Source organism: Sciurus vulgaris (assembly GCF_902686455.1).
Source record: "Sciurus vulgaris genome assembly, chromosome: 6".
In the NCBI taxonomy this organism is placed as follows: Eukaryota; Metazoa; Chordata; class Mammalia; order Rodentia; family Sciuridae; genus Sciurus; species Sciurus vulgaris.
In genome coordinates this window covers 28272106-28297755 of record NC_136466.1, presented here as the reverse complement: position 1 = coordinate 28297755, position 25650 = coordinate 28272106, and the positions used below count along the sequence as shown (strand labels likewise).

Sequence of the window (25650 nt, the reverse complement as noted above, 5' to 3'; positions counted from 1 at the left end):
CAGATTGTGAGCCCAGGTCTATGTGACTCCAGAGCTGGGCTTTTAACCTCCACCCACACAGAATAAGGTTATGCTCTTATTCTTTCAGTAATTGGTATTAAGGAGCTAAATCTGTTGGGTCGTAAAAGGAAACCAGTGTGAGTAGGGGTGAGGGGCATGGAGTGCAGATACCTGCCCTGTCCTCAGAGAGCCAGGTCCTTTCCATAACCAGGTGGTCCAGAACCTGATATGGTTTGCTAACCATCTATCATTTAGGAAGAAGAGTGCAAAGGTTATACACAGTGCAGGTGCCAACATGTTTCTGATTTGGGAGGAGAGGAAGGCAAGCAGAAGGGCTCCTTAACAGTTTTTGTAAGACAGTCTTTCAAGGGGTAGAGAAACTTGGCTCTTTGACCTGGACACCTGGTGAAAAGCAGCCATGGTTATTCCTAGTTAACATTGTGCTTTGTGTACAGGGTCTTCTTGACTAGATCAAGATAAGTATCTTTGCAAAAGAACAAACTTTGGGATATTTGCTCCATGACCTACAGAGCCTAGTGAGTTTTGCCAATCTATGACTGAAAGTTTGAATTTAAACTTCATAACGTTTAAAAGCAAATAATGGCTTGAACTCAAAAACAATATATCTGATTTGCTTTATTTACTTAAATATTATTAAGTGCCTATTATTGAATCCCTGAGCTAGATGCTGAGGGATGGCTACAAGAAATGGAGATGATTCCAGCCCACAAAGAACTTATAGTCATGGGGGTGCAGGGGATAATACAGATTGAATGTTGCTAAGTGCAGTTGAGGGAACAGTAAAGTGTGTCATGATATAGCAGAGACCCATGTCATCCTTGATCAGGCACTTACCTAAGCTCACACAGACATGTACACATATGTTGGAGTGGAAAGGCGTCCTATGGAGGGAAGTCTAGGCAGAGTCTTGAAGGAGAATAGGAGTTGCTAAGGGAAAGAGGCTGGAGCAGGTGCTTTGGGCAGAGGCCTCACAATATCGACCGATGCCCATGAACCTGAGAGAAGCCATCTGTGTGGAGAACGCTAAGCAATGGGTATAACTAGAATGCAGAGGGAGAGAGAAGAGATGAAGCAGAGCAGGATCACGAAGGGCCTTAAAGGCTTTGCAAGGAATTTGGGTTTAGAGCTGAAGCAGGTGGGCAGCCACAGGGAGGGCTTAAGGAAGGGCGTGGTATGGCTAGGTCTGTGTCTGAGATAGGCTGCTGTGTGTGAACGGGGGACTGGAGCAGGGCAAGCTGGAAGCCAGGAGAACCCCTTGCAGGAATGTGAGCAAGCCATGACGAATACTTGAACTGGAGAAGGGGCAGGAGGATGTTGAGAAATGCATGCTTTAGAGGGTTCGAGGCAGCAGTATACATGGCACTTGGTGATTCACTGGCTGCTTCTCACTCTGCTCAGAGGGTTGATTTTAGGTTGCTGTGATCATGTTTTTAAAATCTAGATCATGCTCTTCATATGTGTACAATTGATTTTTTATTTTTGTTTTCGATGGTTGGAAAAAAGTTCAAAGTATCATTTGAATGTATATGATTATTAATGTAACATTCACTCCTTGGAGAAATTTGAAAAATAAAGCAATAATGAAAGAATAAAATAAAAATTACCTGTAAGTCAGTGATTCAGAGATAATTACTATTAACATTTACCAGTTTTTGCCTTATGGCCTTTTCTCTGGTGGAATTGATCTATTTTAAGCTTTTATTGCAGAAAATTTTAAATACATTAACAAATGGAGCAAATTGTACAGTTAACCCAAAATATCATTTCAGCTTCTATAATCAGCAGTCATCTGCTGTTCTGCAGTCAAATTTTAAACAGATGACCAGGTTTTCACATTTTCTTTTAATCTAAAAATTTAGCTTGTTGAATAATTTTGCTTTCATAATCCTGGGTATTTGGCATGTGTTAGCCCTGTTATCTTTTTATCCATTTTTAGATGTTATGTTTTTACCCACAGCTTTGAATAGGACAGTAAAAACACTGGAGCCGTGTGGTATACCACTGAGACCTGACAATAAAACACTGAGTCTCCACCTCCTTGGGGAAGACCAATATTGAGAATAACTATTTCTGGGAGAGACATATCCCCAGCAGGAAGTAGCAGCTTGTATTTTGACTCACTCACCATGGTAGTCTCAGCAATGGAACCGAAGCTGTTGATGAAAATGTTGCAGCTCACGTTCACGGGAGGACCTGCCAATCAAGAGAGATTCCTGCTTAGCCTCGGGCCATGGAGAAATCCACAATATAGGATCTATTCCAGAATGCTGTTTTCAGGGATGGACCCCCTTGGTGGAAGACTCCCCTTACTTGCCTGCAACCCCACCCCCAAGCATCTTGGGGGCCCAGCCTCTATTTAACATCTCTATGCCAGACTTCCCCAGGTGAGCAGCAGGTACAGAACACCAGAGGCTAAGCTGAGATGTGCTTTCATTAACACAGGATGATTCATCATGCTGCCATATGGTTGAAATCCCTTCCCCAAACCCCACTGGCTGCCTCCTAATTTATGTCTGAAATGTATTTATGGCTCCAACATTTGGAGACCATCTTGGGAATCGCAAGGAACAGCGAGTTCCTTGCCTTGAACTTATGAACCAAGAATGATTGCCTGAAAGGGTGATGATGGGAATTACCAGTGAAGGAATCCAGAGGGAATCTCTAGGAAAGTCCACATCTTTGTTAAACACTTTCCAGGCGAGGTTTTTGTTTTTGTTTTTTTGAATCTTCCTACAAAGGACAGGAAAGAAGTGCAGGAATATTCACTGCATTGGTATTTCCTGGCTGGAGGGCATTCTGTGTAGCTGGAGCCCACTTTCTTCCTTCTATCACATTTATTATAGTAGCTACCATTTACCAAGCATTACAGCATTTGCTGCTGTGCTAAGTGTTACTAACACCATCTCATTACATTCTCTCAACAACTCCACGAGAAGGAGTGGTTATGTTACCTCTCTTGCCGATGAGGAAACAGAGGCTCTGAGAGATTAAATTATTTGTCCATGGCCACCACTGCTAGTCAATGGTTGAGTCAGGATTTGAGTTCATATTTGCCTACCTCCAGAGGTGGTCATCTTAAAGGCTGCACTCTAGGAGAAGTTCAGAGGAAGGAGGAGGCATGCTCAAGTTACTCAGACAATGATAGAATCCAGAATTTTAATAATTGGACTTCTAGATATGCTGATAAGAACACCATTGTAAAATAATAAAAGAGAATGCAAGTCCTCTTAAGGACTTGGTGGGTAAGGGCGATAAAAACAGCAGGAGTCTAGGTGAAAAGGGTTTTGAAAAGTAAAACAGAAAGTACTTTGTAAAAGTGACGACCTTGAGCTGACCTTGAGGGTGGGTTAGAGCTTCTACAATAGGTCATAATCCTTCACATGATGATGGTAATTTGCAGGTTGCAAAAGTTTTTTCAGCTCCAGTTTCTTGTTGATTCCTATGAGGGACTGAGGTAGGCAGAGAAGAATCACTGCCCCTACTTCATATGTGAGCACAGACTTTTATTAACTGCCTCGGGCTCATTTAGCTCAAAAGTAGTGGGGTGAAACTTTGGACTTGGACCACAGTTTTCTGATGGTGGGAAGAAGGAAGTAAATATCTCTCTGTATTCTGGGATCCAATCCATTCTGTCCTTCTTTAAAAGGTGCCCCAATCATTGTACCCCAGACTCAGCCAAGATCTCCTTCTTTTCTGAGATCTTTGTGCATAGGAGGAGACTTAGGCTTGGGTTAGGATCTGGATTTTTCCTCTACAGGAGTGTCAGGGCCTCTGGGATTTAGATGTAACTCCACTACTCATTGACCCTTTGATTTCAGAAATGTCCCTTCCATTTGACAGGTCTCAGTTTCCCTATCAATCTGGGGGGAGAATAGTGCTTGAAGTAGGTAGCCATTCTCAGCCCTAGAGGGTTGGAATTCTCTTATGGAAGTTATCCACTCAAAATAGCTCTGCATTCAAAACCCTTTGAATTTCAGAGTTAGGAAGTTTCAGGGCTGGAAGATTTCTTACAGGTTACTTCATCCATTGTTTCTCAAACTGATGTGCAGAACAGACTGTCGGCAGTAGAATTACCTGGGAAACTTGTTAAATTGCAGAATTCCTGGTCCAGCCCCACCTTTGGTGAACCCAAAGCTCTGGAAATTAGCCCAGAGGCTATTGTTCAATGAACTATCTGGGTGATGCTCATGGACAGCCAGGTTTGGGAACCACTGCAATAGAGCCACTCCCCTCTCAAGACTGAGTGCCTTCCCACCTGCAGGAGCGGGATGCTCACCCTGTCATTGAACTCTCCCCCGAGCTGGACAGCTCTCTGTGTTATTTTTCCCCCATTATGTTGAGTGGAAATGTGCTTCATTGTTACTTCCACCTAAACAAAGGTCTTTTCATCCCCCTCCCTTGTTTAGTCTCAGTCTTAGATTCTTCTTCTCATTTAGCTTCATACCATTAAGATGCCCCAAAGAGTTACTGCCCCTGGCTTGAAATGACATGCAGAGTTCCCACCCAGGTCCTGCAATTGTCTCGCACTGTGACTCCCATATAAATTAGAACCTGATTTATGTGTGTAAGGGGTATCCTTTCAAAAAGAACCCATGGGGAGGTGTGGTTCATTGATATAAATCTGAAATTAAATTATCTCGAGAAAATTACAATCAGGCTGCCTTTGGCAGCAGGATAATATATATATTTCATTAAATATTAAAGTTTAATTTTGCTTTTGTGTGTGTGTTTGCATCAGGCTGTGTCCCTGATCCTGGGAGCCATTGTAATCCACAAATTCTTAGACACAGAACATCAGAGCTGAAAAGGCCTAGTCCTACTGGATAATTTTACAGATGCTGAAAAACAGAGGCCCAGATACAGTAAATGATTTATTCAGGGTTATACACATCACATTCATAGGGGGAAAATTAGAGTGCAGGTTTAGTGCTTTAGATCTGTAGTATGATTTGCATTACCATTGGGCTCTGTGTACCATGCCTGTGGTTCCTGGACACCCCTAGCTTTAGGAGGGTCAAGAGTTGGGAAATTTATGATGCCTTAAGGAAGCTGCTGAATGATTAATCATTCTATGGAGTTTCCAAAAGATGCTGGCTTCTCCCTGTATATGGAGGTCATTGGGGGCCTGATCTGCATGGCTTTTTGGGAGCCCTGTGGTTTGTCTAGGGCTTTGGGAATTTCTTTCTTTCTTTTTTTTTTTTTTTGTGCCTAGGTGGAAATACAAAGGGGATTGTGGGGCTCAGGAGCAGGATATCTCTTCTTACCAGTCTTTCAGTTCTCACAAGAGAAGGTAGCAATCCCTTCCTCCAGCTCTTGGGGTGAAGCTCCAGGAAGCTGCACCTCACCTTGAGTGAGGAGGAGGGTGAAGGGATGAGAGCCCATGCAGGATTGGAAGGGGCCTAGGAGATTTTTTTTAGGTCTGTTGATTTGGGTTCAAGTATTCCGAGTAAGATTATCAGAGTGGGAAGGGGAAGGGCACTGGTTCAGCGGTATGGATGAAATAAAATTTTACTTCTTAAAAATATTCCTGCTAGGTAAGTAAATAAATAATTGAACAAACAAGCATTAGATAAAGAACCGAGTCATAGTAACTGGATTAAAGTCCCTGGTCTTAACAGTATGGCTTGGGAAAGTTATTTAACTTCTTTAACCCTTCACTTAGCATATTTGCTGGCTCATTGGGTCCCTCATTCATCTATGGAAGATTTATTGGGACTTCCATGTGCCCAGATAACTGACACACCCTGGGCACACCCACAATGATCAAATGAAGGAGTCTTTCTCAGGAGAGCAAGACTATGACCCCTGTACTCAGGATGGAGTTCTGAGAGAGTCCACCAGGGGGCGTGGCGGATTGGAATTCCTAAAAGACTGTTAGTGGCGGAGGATGGGACCTAGTGAGGGAGGGTTATAGCCCAATCTCGATCCGTTTGGTTGGGTCAATGATGTTTCTAAAGGCAGTGAATTAACTGTCAATTTAGAGAATATCACATAAAACCCTAGATTTAAGTCCTATCTCAAGGCCTGGCATCCCAGGGCCTGCGTTCCTTCCTGGCAGCTGCCACCATAGGCAGGAGCTAAAAAGTGGCCAACCTTACATTAGCTTGCATCTTCTGTTTTTCTCATTCCCATCCTGCTCCATTCATGAAAAATTCTTGCCTGGCCCGTCAGGGTGTTTGAGTGTGACCCTGGTGAAGGGATTGGGTCAATTGTGCTGTGTCGGCAACCTCAGTCCTGACTCACCTGTCCTTGGGGAGCCAAGGTCTTGCTAATGATGATGGAAGCTGTGGCCTCAGAAGCAAGGGGCAGGGGCAGAGGAAGGGAAGGAGTCTTGAGGTAAACAGGGGTGGGAAGTGGGTCCAAACACAAACCTGAGTGCATCTCATGGATTGTTTTCTATTTGCAGAGCCTTGTGGATAGAGCACTCTGGGATGGGGACTAAGAGAACAGGGGGATCCTCAGCAAACATTAGAAAGCCGTTACAGCTGTCACATCCCTTGTTTGCTCTTGGACTTGAGCCCAAAGGAGGAAGGGCATCTAGAATCAGGAATTGGTTTGGAAGTTGACTGCAGGTCCTTGGCATAAGATTTTTGCTAGGGTGCTGGGAGGAAGATCATTAAGACCCCCAAACTTGAATTAGGCAGTTTAAGGTGATTACACCTTCAAACGCCTCAGTGAACATAGAGAACTGTTCTCTTGTTATAGACATTGAGATCCCACAGGGCTATGAGAGCTGAAAGAACCTTCTCAGATCACCTGGACTAGGATTTGCAATTTGACAAACCACAGGGCGTATCTAGGTCACAAACATGCTTCATTTGAATTGACATGTTTTAGGAGTTAGGAAGTCTTAAGCAGATCTTGATTTTTGGCTCTTCTCAGACTCCTGGATTATCTAGCAACACAGAGCCAACAATCCTACAGGACACCTAAAGGTTGGGACTTAGGGGAGGCCTTTCTATGCAGAGAAGGCTGCACCCCATTTTGTCTATAGTCTTGACACCTCCTAATATCTTGACTTTTCTCATGGGAACCTTTCAGCAGATGAATTTGAGTTGGAAGACCTTTATCTAAAACAAACAAAAGTGGAGCTGCTTGGAAAAAAGCTGAGGTGGACTTGCTCATTATTCCCTCTGCTTCTCTGTTTTGGGGCACCTGGTGGAAGCCCAAAAGCTCCATGAAGTATATGTTTTAGAAACTGCAGGTGTCACCAACCACATCTCCCAGAGAGGGTGAGGCTTATTCCAGAGTAAATTTGTGCATGAGCTAAAACTAGAACTTATTTCTCCGCATTCTGTGTTTATCCTCTGTCTACACCAGAGGTAGCAAATAGATTCTTCATTTGCTTATTGACTTCTAGTAGCCAGAGGTACTGTTGAGTCAGATTCTCTGAGGTTTTGTCTGGGGTTGGTGGGAGAGAAGACTGAATTGATTAGCAATGTCTGTCCTGAGTAGAGAAAGTCATGGAATTTTATCATGTTTTTACCATTTGCATAAATACCATGTTGCTTGCTCTGTAATCCAGGAAAGCATTTTCTTATAGATCTGAAAGGAAGTTTTTTTTTCCCTCTACCTTTAAAATTGGGTCTGATCCTGGCATCATATCCAGAAGTTCTGCCCATCAGCTTATCCAGGAAATCCGAGGGTGACATAGGCTTGGGCGCAGAGCGGGCAGCTTCAGCCTCCTTAGAGGCAGCAAGGCTAAGAAGGGGAGAGAAAGTAAAGGTTAATGGTGACCCTTTCTCATGTGGGGATCAGATCCCAGCCTTGTCCAGCCCCGGGGAACCGCTGCAGTGTTCTAGCCTGAGGAACAGGTCATATGGGTCTCTAATGAGGTAAGGCCCAGGCTAAGTTGTTTACCCAACCCAAACATAAGCCATGGTTCTTCTGGCAGGCAGCCAGGTGTCGGACTGATGCTGAGAAACCATGGACACCTGTAAGGTGTCATCTCTGGGATTTGGAGGAAATCACACTTGGCTACGGTGTTTCCCTAGGAAATGAGATTGAAGGGTTAACCTTTTGGTAACCTCAGCCCGGGTTTTGGGTATCTGCTTTCTCATAGGTTCATGGAGCAGCATAACCGAAAGGACCCTGAACAGAGAATAATCCAGGTTTCTCTTTGGAATCAGTTACTGATTAAAAAAAAAAAAGTTCCCAAAGTCAAATGCATTTGGGAGTACAAATCTAACCAGACATCTTTACCTCAGGTCCACACAGAGCTTTTAACAAATTTATATGCTTCTGCTTCTGGGGCTACTATCTCATGCAACATACATTTTTTAAAAATGCTTAATTGTAAAAGTTAATACCCAGCTAATAGAAGGGACTAACAGATTCTAGAATAAATCAGTGGTTCTTGTCTCAAGAGTTGAGAAATTTGAAATCAAACTCCTGGGAATGCCTCACATCGTTTCAGTCCCCCACTCCCTCAACAAAGCAGTTTCAGATCCTCATAGTATGAATCACTCATGTCTAGGAACAGCGACCCTGACAAACTCTCGAAGGTGCACAGATTTCAGTAAGAGTCAAGATCAGAGGCTCAAGGTTGAAGAACAATCCTTGGATTGCTTGGGCCACTGAGCTTTCCTAATCCAGAAAGGACCCCCAGGGGACAGCTCTGTGCAACCCTGCCATGTGCTGGTGGGGTTGACGTTGAAGGAGGTGCAGGGATAGAGGTGAGTGAGTGTGTGTGTGAGATGGAAGCTTCTGTTTCACAGTTAAGTAGGACATGGTGTTCCCCAAGGATTCCTTCTCAGCGTCTCTTGTTCTTCGCCTCAGCTCCTCTTCTGATCTCATCACTTGTAAGTGTTTAAGTGATCTGCTCTCAAGGATGACTTACAAATCTCCGTCTCCACTCTGGCCTCTCCCTTGAAAGCCCTTTCCTCATTTGCAAACACCTGCAGGGCATTCCACCTCACTGTCCTGCCTGTGCCTCAAGTCTACCTGTGACTGCCACAGTTTCCTTCCCAAACTTGCTCTTCCAGATCCTGTTTTCCCCAGATGATGCCAACATATCCCTGTTCTCCCAGAGAATATATTGGACTAGGACTAGAAGCCTCAGGGCCATCTTGTTTCCTTGTCCCCATCTCCTCCCTCCTCCCTCATCTCCCAGGTCCATCAGGGCACAAGCCAGACAACTTGTAGCCTAGTTATGTGTGCTTGTCTTTTCAAAAGCAGGAATCATGATGGTTTTATTTATTATTTGTTCTCTTAATCCCCCACTGTGTCTGCTGTGATGCCTCACACTTAATTGGTGCTCAGTAATTGCACAGTGAATGAATGAATGAATAAGATGTCACTTTAATCAAATATCCTGGCTAATAGGAAGTGTTCATAAATATTTATATGTGGATTAACAATTTAAAAATAATTACACTATTTTTCACAGTCATAAAAATACTGACACCATCTGGTATTCTTTTGAAGATTCAGAAGTTATTCCAGGATTAGACACTCTTGCTGGTAATCTGAAGATACCTTATTCATACCCTGAAGAGCTAGTTTTGATGAACAGGATGAGGGAAAGGTGCATTTTTCTGTGTGTAACTATGGATGCAGGTGAATTTCTGAGGTGTAGGTAGATTTCTAGGCATCATGGATATGATGTGTGTTATGTATACAAGTGGACAGATGTGTAGTATGTGTGCTGGGTTTATAGTCGCACAGGAGTGTCTCTGCAGGATTGGGGGTCATGTAAATCTGTATGTGCAAAACGATGAACACCTGTGTTTGTGACAAGGGTGGCGTTTGGTATGGGTGTTTTTGTGAGTGCATGTGGCTGTATGTATACATGGGGTACAGGGTATGAATGTATAAAATACCTTTGTAGATGTATGTCTGTGGTGTGCATATTACATGGGTTTGTTTTTGATATGTACTATGAGATATAAGATAGTGCAGAAGAGGAAAAGAATAGATGATTTGAAGTCAATTCTACCTCAGTTATTCATTAGCTGTGTTACCTGGGGAAAGTTACGTAAACTCCCTGAACTTTAGTTTTCTCATCTATCACATTAGTTTCACACAAGGAGTAACCAGATAGCACTGGTAAACAACATCCAGGACAGTTCTTGGAACACAGGAGGCCCTCTATATATTGTCTTCCCCATGCCCTGTGTATGTTTGTGTGTGTGTGTGTGTGTAATAGTTCAGTCAGCCTGAGGGCTTCCCTCACTGCTCTCGGCTGCACCATGGACCCTGCATGGCTAAACCCTCTATCCGGGTCCTGCAGTCACAATCCCAGCCTTTCCCCCAGGCGTGCTCTGCAGCTCTGAGGAGCACAGGGGTCCAGGCACACAGTGGGTGATTTGAGACTCCTCTGCTGCTCTGATTCTCTTCGAGAACCTCTCTCGGAGTGGCATTCGTGAAGTGTCTGCAAGCTTCTGTTCGCTCTGCAGCCCCTCATCTCTGATAATCAGATTTGGGGACATAGCACTCCTCCAGGCAGCTACAAGAGCACAAGCTATCTCTTGGCTCTTAGGCCTCTTTCCTAAGCCTGAATCCTATTAGGCGGTTCAGTGGGAGAATGAATTCGTCCCCAATTATCCCATACCATTTGCTATTAGCATAATGTGCCATTTAATACTGGAATCCTCCTCCGCAGCTGGTGAGGCCTCTGGTTATTCTAGCTTGAATGTCTGCAGCAAAGTGTTTGCAGGCTGGTCATCTGGCCATTGGCTCGCTGAAAATCCTGACACTGAGGTGAACTGGAGGGGACACACTGTGAGAGGCTAAATGACTGGCTCAGGCCACACAGCACTTTATTGATTGATCGATTGATTGATTATACCAGGAATTGAACTCTGGGATGCTTAACCACTGAGTCATATCCCCAGGCCTTTCTTATATTTTATTTAGAGACAGGGTCTTGCTGGGTTGCTTAGGGCCTCACTATGTTGCTGAGGTTAGCTTTGAACTCACCATCCTCCTGCCTCAGTCTCCCGAGCAGCTGGGATTACAGGTGTGCATGCTGCACCTGGTCACATAGCACTTTAATGAGAGAAGGGTTAAGCACTCAGAGTTTCAAGAGCTGATTATAGAAATGCTATGACATAAGGGAAGTCCTTTATAAATGGTGAAGACTGTAAATCAGGATAGCTGTTATGATTGTTATTTTTTTATTTTCTTTTTTTCATATTTTTATTGGTGCATTATAGTTGTAAATAATGGTGGGATTTGTTGTTACTTATTCATATAAGCCTCAATAAGGCAATATAATTTGGCCAATATCATTCCCCAGTATTTCCCCTTTCTCTTTCCTCCCCCTTCTTCCTGGTCCCTTTCCTCTATTCTATTTATAATATAATCTCTTCAATTTTCATGAGACTCCCCCAAAACCTTTCTTTACCTTTTTCTTTTCTAGCTTCCACACAAGAGAGAAAACATGTGACCCTTGACCTTCTGAGTTTAACTTATTTCACTTAACATAATGGTCTCAAGTTCCATCCATTTACCTTCAAATGACATAATTTCATTCTTTTTTAATGACTGACTAAAACTCCAATGTGTATATATACCACACTCTCTTTATCCCTTCCTCCAGAGATCAGACGACTGGTTCCATAGTTTGGCTATTGTGAATTGTGCTGCTATAAAGATGGGTATGCATGTATCACTGTAGTATGACGACTTTAATTCTCCAGGATAAACACCAAGGAATGATATAGTTGGGTCATATGGTGCTTCTATGCATAACCTTTTGAGGAAATTATATACTGATTTCCATAGTGGTTTTACTAATTTACAATTTCACCAACAGTGTAGAAGTGTACCTTTTCCTCCACATTCTCTCCAGCATTTATTATTATTGTTTTTAATGTTTTTTAATTTGTTCTTTTTAGCTATACATGATAGTAGAATGTATTTTGTCATATCATATATACATGGAGTATGACTTATGACTTCCCATTCTTGTGGTTGTACATGATGTGGAGTTTCACTGGTTGTGTATTCATATATGAACATAGGAAAGTTACATCCAATTCATTCTGCTGCTGACTTTTTAATTCCTATCCCCCCTCCCCCCACATTGCCCTGTCCAATCTGGCGAAACCCCCCTCCCCACTGCCCCCATCTATTATGGGTCAGCAGTTGCATATCAGAGAGGACATTTGACCTTTGGGTTTTTGGGATGGGCTTATTTCACTTAGCATGATAGTCTCCAGTTCCATTCCATTTACTGGCAAATACCATAATTTTATTTTTCTTTTGGACTCAGTAATATTCCATTGTGTATATGTACCACATTTTCTTTATTCAATCATCTGTTGAAGGGTACCTAGGTTGGGTCCATAGCTTAGCTATTATGAATTGAGCTACTATAAATATTGATGTGACTATGTCACTATGGTATGCTAATTTTAAGTCCTTTGGGTATATACACACAAGTGGGATAACTGGATCAAATGGTGGTTCCATTCCAAGTTTTCTGAGAAATCTCCATCCTGCTTTCCATAGTGGTTGCACCAATTTGCATTCCCACCACCAATGTATCAGTACCATTTCCCCCACATCCTTGTCAACATTTATTGTTGCTTATATTCTTGATAAATGCCATTCTGACTGGAGTGAGATGAAATCTCAGTGTAGTTTTAATTTCCATTTCTCTAATTGTTAGTGATGTTGAACATTTTTTCATAGATTTGTTGACCAATCATATTTCTTCTTTTGTGAAGTGTTCCAGCATTTATTCTTGTTTGTGTTCCTGATGGCTGCCTTTCTAATTGGTGTGAGATAAAATCTCAATTTAGTTTGCATCTCCCTAATTGCTAAAGATGTTGAACATGTTCTCATATATTTGTTGGTCATTTGCATTTTTTCTTTTCAAAAGAGTCTGTTTAGTTCATTTGCCTATTTATTAATTAGGTTATTTGTGAGTTTTTTTTTAGTTCTTTATATTTTCTGGATATTAATCCTCTGTCAGAAGAGTAACCAGCAAAGGTTTTCTCCCATTCTGTAAGTTCTCTCTTCACATTCCTAATTGTTTCCTTTGCTATTCAGAAGCTTTCAATTTGATGCCATTCCATTTATTAACTCTTGGCATTATTTCCTGAGCTTTAGGGGGCCTATGGAGAAAGTCATTGTCTACACCTATATATTGGAGTGTCGATCCTATGTGTTTTCCTAGGAGTTGTATAGTTTCTGATCTAAGTCCTAGGTTTTTGATCCATTTTGAATTGACTTTTATGCAGGGTGAGAGATAAGGATCTAGTTTCATTCTTCTCCTTATGGATAACCAGTTTTCCTACCACTATTTGTTAAAAAGACTGTCTTGTATATTTTTGGTATCTTTGTCAAAGATCAGATGATTTTATCTGTTATTTGTTTTTGAAGGTTATTAGATCCTGTTGTATCAAAGAACATCAAAACTCGTGTCTGACTTCTGGTGATCCCAACAGGCACAGCTTTGATTTTACAACACTTAAAAATGGAGAAGAAATAATCACAAGTTACCAAAGGATCCTGTTAAGAGAGTTACAGCAGAATTCTTTGAAATTTTGAGAATCTCTGATCCAGTCTTTCCCATGTATCATTTACCAGTGGTAAATGGTCATTTCATAACTTTTTTCCTATTTGTGTTTTATCTCTACTATTGTCTTAATTTAAAAAATTAAATGGTCTCACTTCTTTTAAAGGAAGCTACATTTCACTATTCACAAGTGGAAAACCGGTATCACTTCCTGTAATAGAAGATAACAGTAATAGCAAATGTAATGAAAACGAGGTAAAAAGAGTAGGCTTTAAGGTGCTAGACTGCTGCTGCCTCTTGTCAGTGTTCTGAATCTGAGGGCTTCTCTAGGTTACGAAGGAAGGTCTGCAGTGTTAAAGGTGTTAACGACATATTAACACCTCACTGAGACTTTCTTGGATGCACTGATGGCTGAGAGATTTGATTCAATAATAATTCATTGTTATTTGTGTGTATGCAATAACAATAAATCACCCCACCCCATTCCTCATGGTTCTTGTCCAGAAATTCCCCAATGTTTTTCCCCTCCAAATACAAAGGTTCTGCTTTAATGCCAAAATAGCCACTTCCCTCACTTGGTAATCCCTGTCCATGTCTGCCTATATTTAGACAGTACAATTTGCACAGGATTATTTTAAGCCTTCCTCCACCTATAGTGCATCTGTGCTCTGTGCCTCTGTGCAGAGTAAACACGCATCAGGGGACACCGATGCACATTTGGACCTGCCACCTCTGTTGGACTTAAGCATTTACTTCTGGACTCTGAGCTGCTGGACAGAGAAGCTGGGAATGAATCTGAGGAATGAAACAATCGCTAGGATTTTCCGACCTTATAAAAGTATTTGGAAATGATGCAAATTGTTTCAGGGATTACTGAATGTAATGGGTGGGTCAGGCTTGGTTTAGACAGCTTTGATTAACAGTCATTTTTGAAGGAGAGTGAGGTCTTCTGGGATCAAGTTTTCTGTTCCCCACTGAAGGCTTATGGTGATAGATGCATTGGGTGTACCATTAGATTGCTATCACCTCTAGTAGGGATTTGTCACACCAAGAGTGTGGTATTTAAAGAAACTCAGCTATGGCTCGTGACAGGGACCATGGAAAGATTCAGGAGCAGAGTTCGACAGAGGGGTTAGAGGCAATGTGCTCTCATGACATGGTGAGCTTGGGTGAGCCAATTCCCCTCTTGGCTTCCAGCTTCCCAAGGTATACAATGAGGGGGTAGGACATCTCCCAAGAGTCTTCCAGCTGTAAGCCAGCATCTTATGAGTCTGTAATATTCTCTCTTACTGTTCATGCATCTGGTCTTAGGATCTGACTTTGTCTGGACTCCTGTGGGAAAATCTTTATCTTGTTTCTTCCCTATCCAGTCTTAAGATAGCTCTCCAGTAAAACAACTAGTTTCTCAAGAATTTGTTGGAAGAAAGGCCAGATTAATGCTCAGATTCTCATTCTCCCAGTTACATCAATTGGAAACAGAGTCAATGTGAAACTGTCAATCTGAATTCAAATGAGCTGGACTTTGCAAAACAAGTGGGGAGGAACAATTTCAATTCTACCTTATAGGGCAGCACACCTCCAAGAACCACTCCAGCTTAGCAGGGGTGTTCCCAGATTCCCTGGGCCTAGTTCACTTTGGGCAGGAAGTCCTAGAGGTCAGGTAGGAAAAGTGGAGGAAAGATAGGTGAGGCGCAGAAGAGGGACTAAGAGGTTGAGGATTACCAGTGTTGGGACTTGTGGGACCAGAGATTGATGAGCAAAGGAGGAAGGAAAGGAAGGTGGAGGAAGGGAAAAGGAAGAGGAAAGTGTAACAGTGGAGATGTTTAAGGCTTGTGCCCTGCTCTCACTGGGGTTGCACACTCAATTGCTGTTGGTGGTGGGGATTCCAAGAGGGTTTGGAGGTGGGATGACTTTGGTGGTAACATTTGAAGGTTGTTGGACTTGGCTTGGAGAAATGGGAGGAAGATTGTTTTAGGTAAAAGGAACTAATTGTGTAAAGTCTAGAGGCAAGAGAACTTGGAAAAGAGAAAGAAGTTTAATGTATATACAAGGGGTGGGGAGGTGGGGAAAATGGTAGTTGATGAAGCTGGAACACTAGAGTCCAGGGGAGTTGCAAGGATGGGACCCTCTGGTCTGTGTCCTTATGGTGTGTCTGAAAGTTAAGGTAGGGTTATCCCTTCTCAACCCATTTAGGGTAACAATAATCAATCTGATATCTCATCTGTCATCTGGTTAAGTTGAACTGTGGCCTGGCCAAGCTTGGGAAATGGGTCCTCCAAAGACACCATCAAATGGTAATTGTCTTTGGTTTCTAGGCAACTTGTCCTCTGACTTGGACCAGAATACCTGCTTTGCCTCTGCAGGGAGGTACCCAATGAACGGATATTTATTCTGTGCCGAGGATGTCTGGTCAACTAGTCCAAGATTGTTGGAAGGCCTGCCCTAGGTCTCCCTGGGCATTTGCTTGCTACACACCTATCAAGGTGGCTGTGAAATTGAGTCCAGAGCAATGAGGCAGGAACCAGGGACCCTGGGTAGCTTTGGATGGATGTTTAACTTTCTCTGCCATCTTAGTCTCACTCTTTTTCTCAGGTGGGCCTCAGTTTCTCCGTCTGTGGATGGCAGTTTTGGATTAGATCCGGCATAGGAAATTTACCTGGCACGTTGATCAAGACCTCTCAGAGACTGGCTCTGGGGATGAACCAGAGGAAGGAATGGAAGGATGGATCATCAGTCTCTGCCAAGGTACAGTGCCAGGGAGTGGTGGCTTTTCTGGTTTCCATGAACTCTCTTGCTCCAAAATCCTATGATCCTTTTGATTTGTTAAGCACCAATTGTATGCATAAGGAATACGAGGGCAGGTACAGATTAAATATGTTACTTTCCACCAGAAAAAGTGCCCCACATGGATGGAACTCATCTGTCTTCTTTGGCACCTGGCATGTAGTAGCATTCTGTAATCAGGTGATGAATAACATATGCCCTCTCTTTATTTCTTATTCAGTGGACAGAATAGATCAGGTACTTTAGCAATTGTTATAAAAGGTTGCCATCTGGTTTAGGTGGTGTTTACTAGACCACTCTGGTGTTTTGGAGGAGGAAGGAATTCACCAGAGAAATTTTGAGCTTTGTTTATATTAGTTCCTGTGTGATTTTAAAAAGACCCAACATTTGCCATTGTTCGAATTGGGCATTTGAGGGAGAAAGGTTTCTCCTCCTCCATTGCAGGGGCTCTGTCTTTGGGAAAGGAATGGGCGATAGAGGGCCAGGTGTTCTAGGCCCCTGGGAACAAGTGGAGTTAAGCCAGGGTGGCTCTCTTGGCCTTATGGACTGAACCGGTTTCCTGTCCCTGGTTCTGGATCCATTTCCTGTCCCTGGTTGGTGCTTGCCGCACAGCATGGGCAGGCGGTCACCCTAGGCCTCGCCTGAGTTTCATCATCAGATCAACATCTGGCTTCTCCCAGCCAGCTGTGCAATTCTGATTTATTTGATTTTAGTAAGGGGCTTAGGCTGGCAGGGGAGTGCCTGATATTTTATTACTCTCACTTCTTGATCTGCTAAGTACCCCTGAGAATAGAATGTCATAGTTGGCATGTCCTGAGCCCAGGGTCTTATGGAACAAGACATTCTTCTCCCCTTTGTGATCCACCTTCCACAGTTATATCTCCTCCTATAAGGAGCCTTCTCTGGGTAAGGAGCATGTGCATTTTAACACAATTCTCTTCCGATAGCAAAATAAAATCCTGGATTCTTGGAGCTGGCAGAAACCTTGAAATTCTATCTGGTTCTGCCCCTGATTCTCTAAGGATCCCTCATACTATCATCAATTCTAGTGTGTTCCTCTAGATAAATAAACCTCCTGATTTATTTTATGTTTCCCACAGAGCAGGGCCAGCAACAGAATGAGGAGCCTAACAAAACTCAAGGAAAACTCTCAGCCCTGCCCTGGCAGGGACCCCAGAGTGAGTGTCTCCTTAAACTTTGGGCCTCTCTTGCCTTCCCCTAGTCCTGGCCTTGCTACTGCCTCTTAGATCCCCAAGCTCCATCTCGTCAGGGTAGGATTTCTTGTACATTGTCTGAAAAGGAGACTCTATCTCTCACATAACCCTTTTCATTTCCCAAAAGCTTCATTTTTGTTTTTCTTCTTTAGTGACAAGCAATAACATTTATCAAGCACCTACTATTCCTGTTATGAACTCTTACAGACACGCTACATATTTCATCTCATTTCACCCTCCAAACAGCCTGAGAGGTAGAGCTGTCTGTTCCCATTTTACACATAGGAAAATCGAGGCTTGGTTGAGCAGTGACTTGACCTGCCCAGCTCTGGCCTTCCACACTGTACCAAGGTTTTCTTTTCTCTCATCTCCTTTCCCCTTACTCCATGTGCATGCACCAAGCCTAGATGCACCGAAGCCTTCAGTCTTTTCTGGCTCAAGGGCAGCCTTTGGTTCAGTAACCTTCCTTTCCCTCAGAATCAGGGCATCAAGGTCTTGTGTAGACAAGACTCTGAAAACACCATTCCTACATGCTTCTTTCTGGGCTCTTTGTAGACGTGGTTTTCATGAAACACAGAGCCTGGCGCACGATCAGGGATTCATAAATATTTGTTGAATGTATGCTGTATACCTGTAACTCCAGATTTAGCTGCATAGCCATTTGGCATCAGTGATGTGTTTGATTAGAGTTAAAAAAAAAATCCCTGAACTTTGTCCCTGGTACTCTTAAACCCCTTGGGAAGATACTTGATGTCCTCTGGGGAAATCTAAGGTAGGAAAGTAGGGGAAGAAGTCACCTCTTTTTCTTCCAGAAGAATTTATAAAACCTTTTCATGCAATGACTTGGGCAACTGGCCTAAGCCAAACCTATGTCTATGTTATAAACCCCATATTCCTGTCCCCAACGTCACTCACTATAATCCTAAATGACCAACTTACTTGGCCCTGATGGCACCTATATGTCTCACTTGGGGAATTTCCCTGTGCCTCTGACCTTCATTGCCATTCTGCAGTCTGATCATTTGGTGAAACGACTCTCAGTATCAGCCTATGGGTATTGTACACCCCCATGTGGTAACCATGAGGGGTCCTGGGGGTCTTCCAGAGGTGTAGGTGACAGAGGCTAGGCCTGTGGAGCTTACTGTGCCTGAGTAAAAGCTCTTAACAGGCCCTGCCTAATTAGCATGCTTTCCACGAGCTGGACAGGAGAGCAAATGGCTCTCATTACCTTCAATGCAGCTTTCTTTTTAATCAGATAAATCACACTACAGAAATGCATCTTTATAGAGGATGGAGCTCGGAGCTTCTGTACAAAAAGTTTCAGAAAAAAAGATGACATCGATCAGGAGGGATTGTTCACTTGAAGCTGCAGGGAGTGTATAAATATTGGGGAGAAATAGTAATAGCATCAAAATAGATGAAGACAGGGGATCAGCTAATGAGAGTAATAGTAGCTACCACTGAAAATTTACGATGAGCTGGATACCTTATATTCATTACCATATATAATCTTCCTAGTAATCCCAATGATGGCATCATTATCCCCATTTTATAGATGAGGAGGCTGACACATTAGTTTTCAGATATTTAACCAAGATCTTGCAATTGGTAAATGGCAAGTCCATGAGTCAACTGGTCTCTAAAGTCCACACTATTAACCACTATGGTCTATTGACTCTTTCAAGTGATAGTGATTTGCAAAGTCCCTCTGAGGGGCTGCTCCAGTTCCTGATATAAATGTTTCCTTGACTTTTTGGAATTACAAGAGAGAATTTGGAGCACGGAGAATTGGAAAGTATGGGTTGAGAACAATGTGATAATCACTTGCACACATATAACATTCTCAGTTTTTATGGCACTTCCAAATCCACGACTGACTTCGATCCTCACAGTATCCTCATGACAGCATCTCCACATGCAGATGATGGCAATGAAGCTCCATTGGAGTCCCAGCGGCTTGGGAGGCTGAGGCAGGAGGATTGTGAGTTCAAAGCCAGCCTCAGCAAAAGTAAGTTGCTAAGCAACTCAGTAAGATCCTGTCTCTAAATAAAATACAAAATTTTATTTTAGGGGATGTGACTTAGTTGTTGAGTGCCCCTGAGTTCAATTCCCGGTACCAAAAAAGAAAAAAAAAAAAAAATTCATTGGAGGATGAGTGACTTGCTTGGAGTCTCAGATGGTAGAGCCATAACATAAAGGGGGCATTTCCAAATGTGGTCTGAGACACCTGCTGAACCACCTGGCCACTCCCAAAATGCAGTATGGAGTTGGGCAAACCTTCTTGACTATTTATTAAATTAACTCTATTAATATTTCTCTGAATTCAACTTGCCTTTCGTTTTACCTCTTTTCTGTTTCAGGTCTCTCATCCTTAAAATACTCCCTGTCTTTACCAAAGGCAGGCTTGTTTGAACAGCAGAATGTCATGGTGCTTTTACAAATGCTGTGGAAAAAACCAAATTTCTCAAATTTGTTAACTTTTTCATTTAAAAGGCACTTTGAGGTAATGATCATCTCATCTAGCTTATTCATGTATTTACTTATATTTTCAAAATAATTACAGAATGCCTATTATGTATTCAAGTACTAGGTGTTAGATCAGGATATAAATAAAAATAACAACTGCTAGTCCTTATTGAGTGGATCTGAAGTGCCATGTATTATACTAATAGCTTTTATGTGTAATAATATTTAATCTCACTGATAACTCTATGAGTTGGGCATCCTAGTCCCATTTTACAGATTAGATTGATAAGATTAAATAGTTTATCCAGGTTCACCTGCCCTCACAACCTTCTCTTTCATCTTTATCAATGATGAACATGTGATAACTGTTGCTTTCCAGGGACTTTCCAACTAGCAAGGGGAAATCTATGTGAAAACAAATATCTGCTTGCCTCTCTGGGTCTATTAGAAAAAAGCACATCACTTTCCCCTCCTGAGTCTATGCTATTTCAAACCTGTAGTATAAAAAAAGCCAAGTTGCAATAAACTCATAAGAAATGCATCAGCAAAAACAGTGCCATTGATCCCTGAGAAAATGGTTTTCATTGGAGTGGAGTTTGTGTGTGGTTTTCAAGCATTCAGAAACCTGTGATGCAAAGGATGATGTTCAGAAAATAAACACTCCTTGCTAGGCACTGAGCAAGAAAGGATCTTAAATTGTAGAAACAACACTTTCCAGTAAAGCCCGAAGCTGCCTTGAATAAACACAGGGACAGATCTTCAGAAAGTGAGCACTTTTCAGTGAGTTTGGAGGGTTTAGCTGAAGCAGGTATTTGGATGTAAGCATGGAATGGCAGGGAAGCTTCAGGTCTCTAGTAATGTTCTCCAAATAGCCCTTGGTGATTCCCCTGAATCTCCAAGGCAGAATCAAAGCTACAGCTATTCTCAGTGGGGTGGAATTTAATTTGTCTCATGCATTAGGTTCCAAAGTCTTGGGGAAAGAGATGGGTAGAAGAGTCAGAATTAAGGGATCTGGTCACCATGTGCATTAATAGAAAAAAAAAAAAAAAAAAAAAGACATTTGTTGACCACCTGCTATAAATTAATGACTGTGTGTGATAACCTTGCAAGGTCAGTAGGGACTGTCATTTCTATATAATAAATGCAAAAGATGACTCAGAGATGAACTGAGAATAGTGATAGCTGTCAAAGGTCAAACATTTTCTAGATGCCGTGCACAGAGTTAAGAACCTTTTCATATGAGCTTTCTAATCCTCCTAACAACCTTAAGGAGCATGAACCATTTTCTTCTCTATTTTTCAGATAAGGAAATTGACATTCAGAGAGGTTGACTGACTGAATCAAGGTGACATGGAGGCAGAGTTGATACATGAATCCAGCTGAGGTGGAATTTTGGCAGAGGCTTTGGAGCAGCTGTTCAAATCTGCTAAAACAGCTCTCTCAACGCAAATATGCATTGTTTTAAATTTCTGCTCCTCTGTGGTTTAGTATAAGCTTCTGTACAGGAGTATTAGGAGAATTCAGGAGAGGTGGTAGGGAGAGTTAGTAGGATTAAATGAGATGGAAAGAAGATTGATGGGCTCTGTTGGAAGGACAAGGTGCCATGGCCAGGGCTGCTTCCTGATTTCAGACAAAAGGATCTTAAGTCTTTTCCTCTTGGGGTTTCTTTCCTTTCCACTTCCTGCCTTCAGGATTCTCTAGGGTCATCTCTTTATAGCTTGGCTTTAACTTGCAGAATACTAGTTGAAATCATGTTGAGGACTGGGGGTGTAGCTCAGTGGTAGGACTGTTGCCTAGCATGTGTGAGGCCCTGGGTTTGAACTGAAACAAACCAACCCACCACATGGATGAAAGTGGAAGATACTATCCAAACAGGAACTAATTTTTGGGTGGAAGGCTGAAGTGCCTGTTCCAGTGTTAAGCACATGGACTCTGGCATCAAATCCAAGCTCTACCATTTATTAGCTATGTGGCTTTGGACAAGGTACTTATCCTAAGTCTTTGCTGTTATGTTTCTAAAATGGCGAGAGTAATAGTTGCCTCTCATAGGACTGTTGAAAAGAACAAGTATTTCTTACAGTGCTTACTTTGGTACTTGGTGCACTGTTCAGTATAACTTTTATCAATTCAAAGAGAGTTGGTTGATCTAGGCTTTGTGATAGGGGATAACTATATGAACTTCTAGAGGTTTCTCTGTGCCCTACACTGGAGTCTATGAGGAGATTGGAGTCCACCCATTCACATACCCACGAGAGTGGCACAGCACTCTCAGTGTGCTCTTAGTAATTTACTGGTTAAGTAGTAAATTAATAGCATTACTTTGGCATTTTAATCAATAGGATTAAGATGATCTGATGGTTAACAGAGTAGTAATTGCTGCTACACAGATGGACGTTGTCCAGTGGAAAACCTGCTCTTCATGAGCTGGCTGGCTGCCCTCAGACAAGATTCTTTCCATCCTTTAAGAAAACAACATTTTCCTCTGATGACTAAAGCAATAAAGGCACATTGAAAAAATACAATGAAGTTCAATTAAAAAATAAAACCCACTTGAAAATTCCATTATCCAGATACCTACTGTTAACATACTGGTAGATTTTTTTTTTTTTTTAGGTTTATTTTTTCCCTCTGTAGATCATAATCAGTTTTGCTTCCTTCATTTTCAAAACCAAAGGTTCTGAGTGAGCATTTCTTCTCATTATTAAACCTTTAGAAACACAGTTTTAAATTGCTACATATGCTGTGTGTGGCTGCTTTAGCATTCATTTAGCTATCCCCCTATGGATGGCCATTTATACTATTTTCAATTTTTAGCTGTTATAAATTATGCTGTGAAGAACCCCCTTGGTGACAAGCCTCTGTTCATGTCCTAGAAGCAAAAGTGCTGAGTCAAAGGGTAGAAATATTTCTGAAGCAGAAAGGCTCTACAGTGTAAAAGAGCCCCTCCCATCCCCCAGGACCAGCAACTTGGCTGAAAATTGAAAATAAATTCTTCGTAGTGCCAAGATTGTTATAGGCAAGGGCCAAAGGTAGTGGTGAGTAGTGAAAGTTAAAAGAAGGAAGGTGACTGCTTCTACAGTTCCCATTTCCCCCCGCTGACTCATATTGCCCTTGGAACCATAGACCTTGGGACATGCTAGGGGCAGATGGGGATGTTTTTGTGACAGGTTGTTCAGAAGCCCAATGTTGCTTGCCCTGTACTTCTCTGGGTATTAAATTGCTTTGCTGTTGTCTTCTGCTTATGTCACACGTCATCCCTGAAAGCCCTTATATCTTCTATGAAATGGCAGGCGGGAGAGCATGGTAGACCCAATGTTGATTCTGCCACTTACTAGCTGTGTGACCTTGGGCAAGTCACTTAACTCCTTCAACTGTTTCCTTATCAGAAAAAGAAGGGGAATAAGAGACCCACTTCCTAGCACTGTTGGAGCTACATGTGAAAATATGTCATAAGTGCTAACCACAGTGCCAGGCACATACAAACCATGGAGTATGATAGCCGTTTTACAAATAAAAAAATTAAAGTATCTATTCAGAGGTGTAGACATTCTCCACTAAAATTTTAGTTCAGTCTTAAGTTAAACCTAATAATTCTGAAGAAAACAGGGGTAGCAGGAAATACTGGTTGTGGGCTGTACTTTAAATCTTGGCTAATTTATAGTATTCAGTTGTAGGTCCTGCATTTTAAGAGGGACGTTAACAGCTGGAACAGGTCCAGAAAGGAACAACTGGGCTGGTAAACAAACTTTAAATTGACCTGTAAGGAATAATTAAAGACTCTGTGGGTGTTTGGCTCAGAAAAGACTCAGGCAGAAGGGATCAGTCTGTTGGGCTGTTGTGGGGAAGAGGGACCCAACTTAATAAAACAATGATCTCAAATATTTTTCTATTTTCCAGGCACTGAGCTAAAAACCCTCTGCAAATATGATTTTTTTCTTTCCCAAGACACTGTACATAGAGGACACACATGTTTGTATTCCTGTTGTACAAATGAAGCCACTGAAGCATGAGGGTGAAAGTGACTTGGTTGAAAGTTACCTGGCTAATAGGTGGCAGGGCAGGAATGGAACCAGGTTTTCCTAAATTCCATGGTTTGTGTACCTTCTACAGCCCATTGACTGTTCCAAATGATCAGAGAAAGCAAGAGTGACTTTCAAAGGATACAGCTGTCTGATACTTGTAAGGAAAGAATATTTTGACCCCTTACAGTCCTCCAGTAGTGGGGGAGGCTGCCTAGGTAGATGCTGGATTTCTGGCCATCAGAAATGTTCAAGTAGAAGCTGTTAGGATGACAGCTGAGGAGTGTGATAGGACTGTGACTCTACTGATTGCTTGTGCATTCTTGAAAGTTTCCTAACCTCTCTGAGCCTCAGTTTCTTCGTCTGTAAACTGGGAATCCAAGCTAATTTTAGAATTGTTGAAGAGAATTAAAAAAAAAAAACAAAAAAACAAAAAACAACAGACCAAGTGCTTAGCCAAGAACCTGGTATACATTATATATTAAATGAATCATTTTCTATGATCTGCCTATTTTCATCTGCATCTTCTCAGTCGTATGTTGACACTACCTGCACACTTCATCATGGGGGTTAATATCCGAGCTGAGGACATCTCCTCCAGCATGAGTTTTCTGAGGCAGGTGCCTACTAGTTTCTGTCTCCTCTGGCAGTGACAGGCTGGACTTGAACATATGGGCAATAGAATAAATAAAAGGATGTTAGACTGAACTCTTAGGCAACAGAAGAAATATTATTGGAACAGAGCTCGGAATTACTTCACCCATTGATCAAATATCAGATGGATTTCACTATGCTGTGTGGATCAAGGAATGTTCAGTCAGTGAAGGCAGTCTTTGTCTTCAAAAGTCTCAAGGCCTGGGATGGCTCAAACAATTACAAAAAGATTAGCTAATAGGACTGAGTAATGGTCTATGCTAAATCTTTTGGTTTGGATTATAGCCCCATTGACAGTTAGGGAAAGGATGCTGAGAGGCAGGGGGTTGGAGAAGATGACCTTGGAAGATCTCTTTCCTGGGACTCACTCCTTTTGGTAATCCCCAGAGTTTGTTTTAGCAGGCACAATGTGACAATGTTTTGGGCTCATGGGACACATTTCCAGTCATTTCACTGGGAATATGCTAGTCATCATTATCCATTGTTGGGTTTGGTGGAGGAAGACCCTCCAGGCAATCTTCCATTCTCAGAGGGAACAGGACATGCATCCTCTCTCCTCTCAGGGTTCCCTGCAGGCCCCTGTTCTGCAGACCTCACTTGAGGCTTTTACCGCTCTCAGTGATGGGCCCCACCAGAGAGAGACGTGGAGTTGGCTGCTGGAGGCAGAAAGCTTTAATTGTTGAGGTTCTCCATGCTTCGTTCCTCCTCCTTTTTGCAGCAAGATAAGCAGATTCTAGTTGCTTTGAAAGACGCCGTCTTTTCTCTTTCCTGGTTTCCTTCTCTTTCCATCATTCCTCCTCAGCATTTACTTCTTCTTTTCTGTTTTTTTTTTTTTTTTTTTTTTTTTTTTTCTTTCCACTGCCTTCATTTGTTTCTGAATCATAGAATGAAGGACCTTGGAGAGATCTTCAAAGTCCTCTAGTGCCATCTACTCATGTACTTTACAGATGAGAAGACTGGGGTCCAGAGGAGACTCACAAAGTGAGTTCTTGGCTGACCTGCATTTGGTGTCCTTTACTAATTA

General features: G+C 42.2%; 2 protein-coding genes across 6 annotated transcripts in view; one reads left to right on the top strand and one right to left on the bottom strand.

The window, feature by feature from the left end:
* LOC306664632 (uncharacterized protein) overlaps positions 1–24393 on the top strand; it is a 75199-nt gene extending 50806 nt beyond the window's left edge. Inside the window, exons 5-9 of one of the 4 annotated variants that reach the window (XR_013764763.1) lie at positions 16064–16234; positions 17374–17451; positions 19409–19495; positions 19848–19990; positions 21256–24393. Coding sequence is in view for 1 of the 4 variants with exons in the window: in XM_079145622.1 (XP_079001748.1) it covers positions 16064–16234; positions 17379–17451; positions 19409–19495; positions 19848–19990; positions 21256–21288 (507 nt within the window). In the remaining 3 variants the exon portion in view is untranslated. The remainder of the gene's footprint in view (positions 1–16063; positions 16235–17373; positions 17452–19408; positions 19496–19847; positions 19991–21255) is intronic. The other 3 variants (XM_079145622.1, XR_013764762.1, XR_013764761.1) reach the window with 3 other exon arrangements.
* The window catches only part of GLRA1 (glycine receptor alpha 1), a 79632-nt gene that overhangs the window by 35685 nt on the left and 18297 nt on the right, over positions 1–25650 (bottom strand). For both annotated transcript variants that reach the window (XM_079145619.1, XM_079145620.1), the window contains exons 2-3: positions 7595–7722; positions 2147–2214 (exon numbers count right to left, since the gene is read on the bottom strand). In XM_079145619.1, the coding sequence (XP_079001745.1) occupies positions 2147–2214; positions 7595–7722 (196 nt within the window). The remainder of the gene's footprint in view (positions 1–2146; positions 2215–7594; positions 7723–25650) is intronic.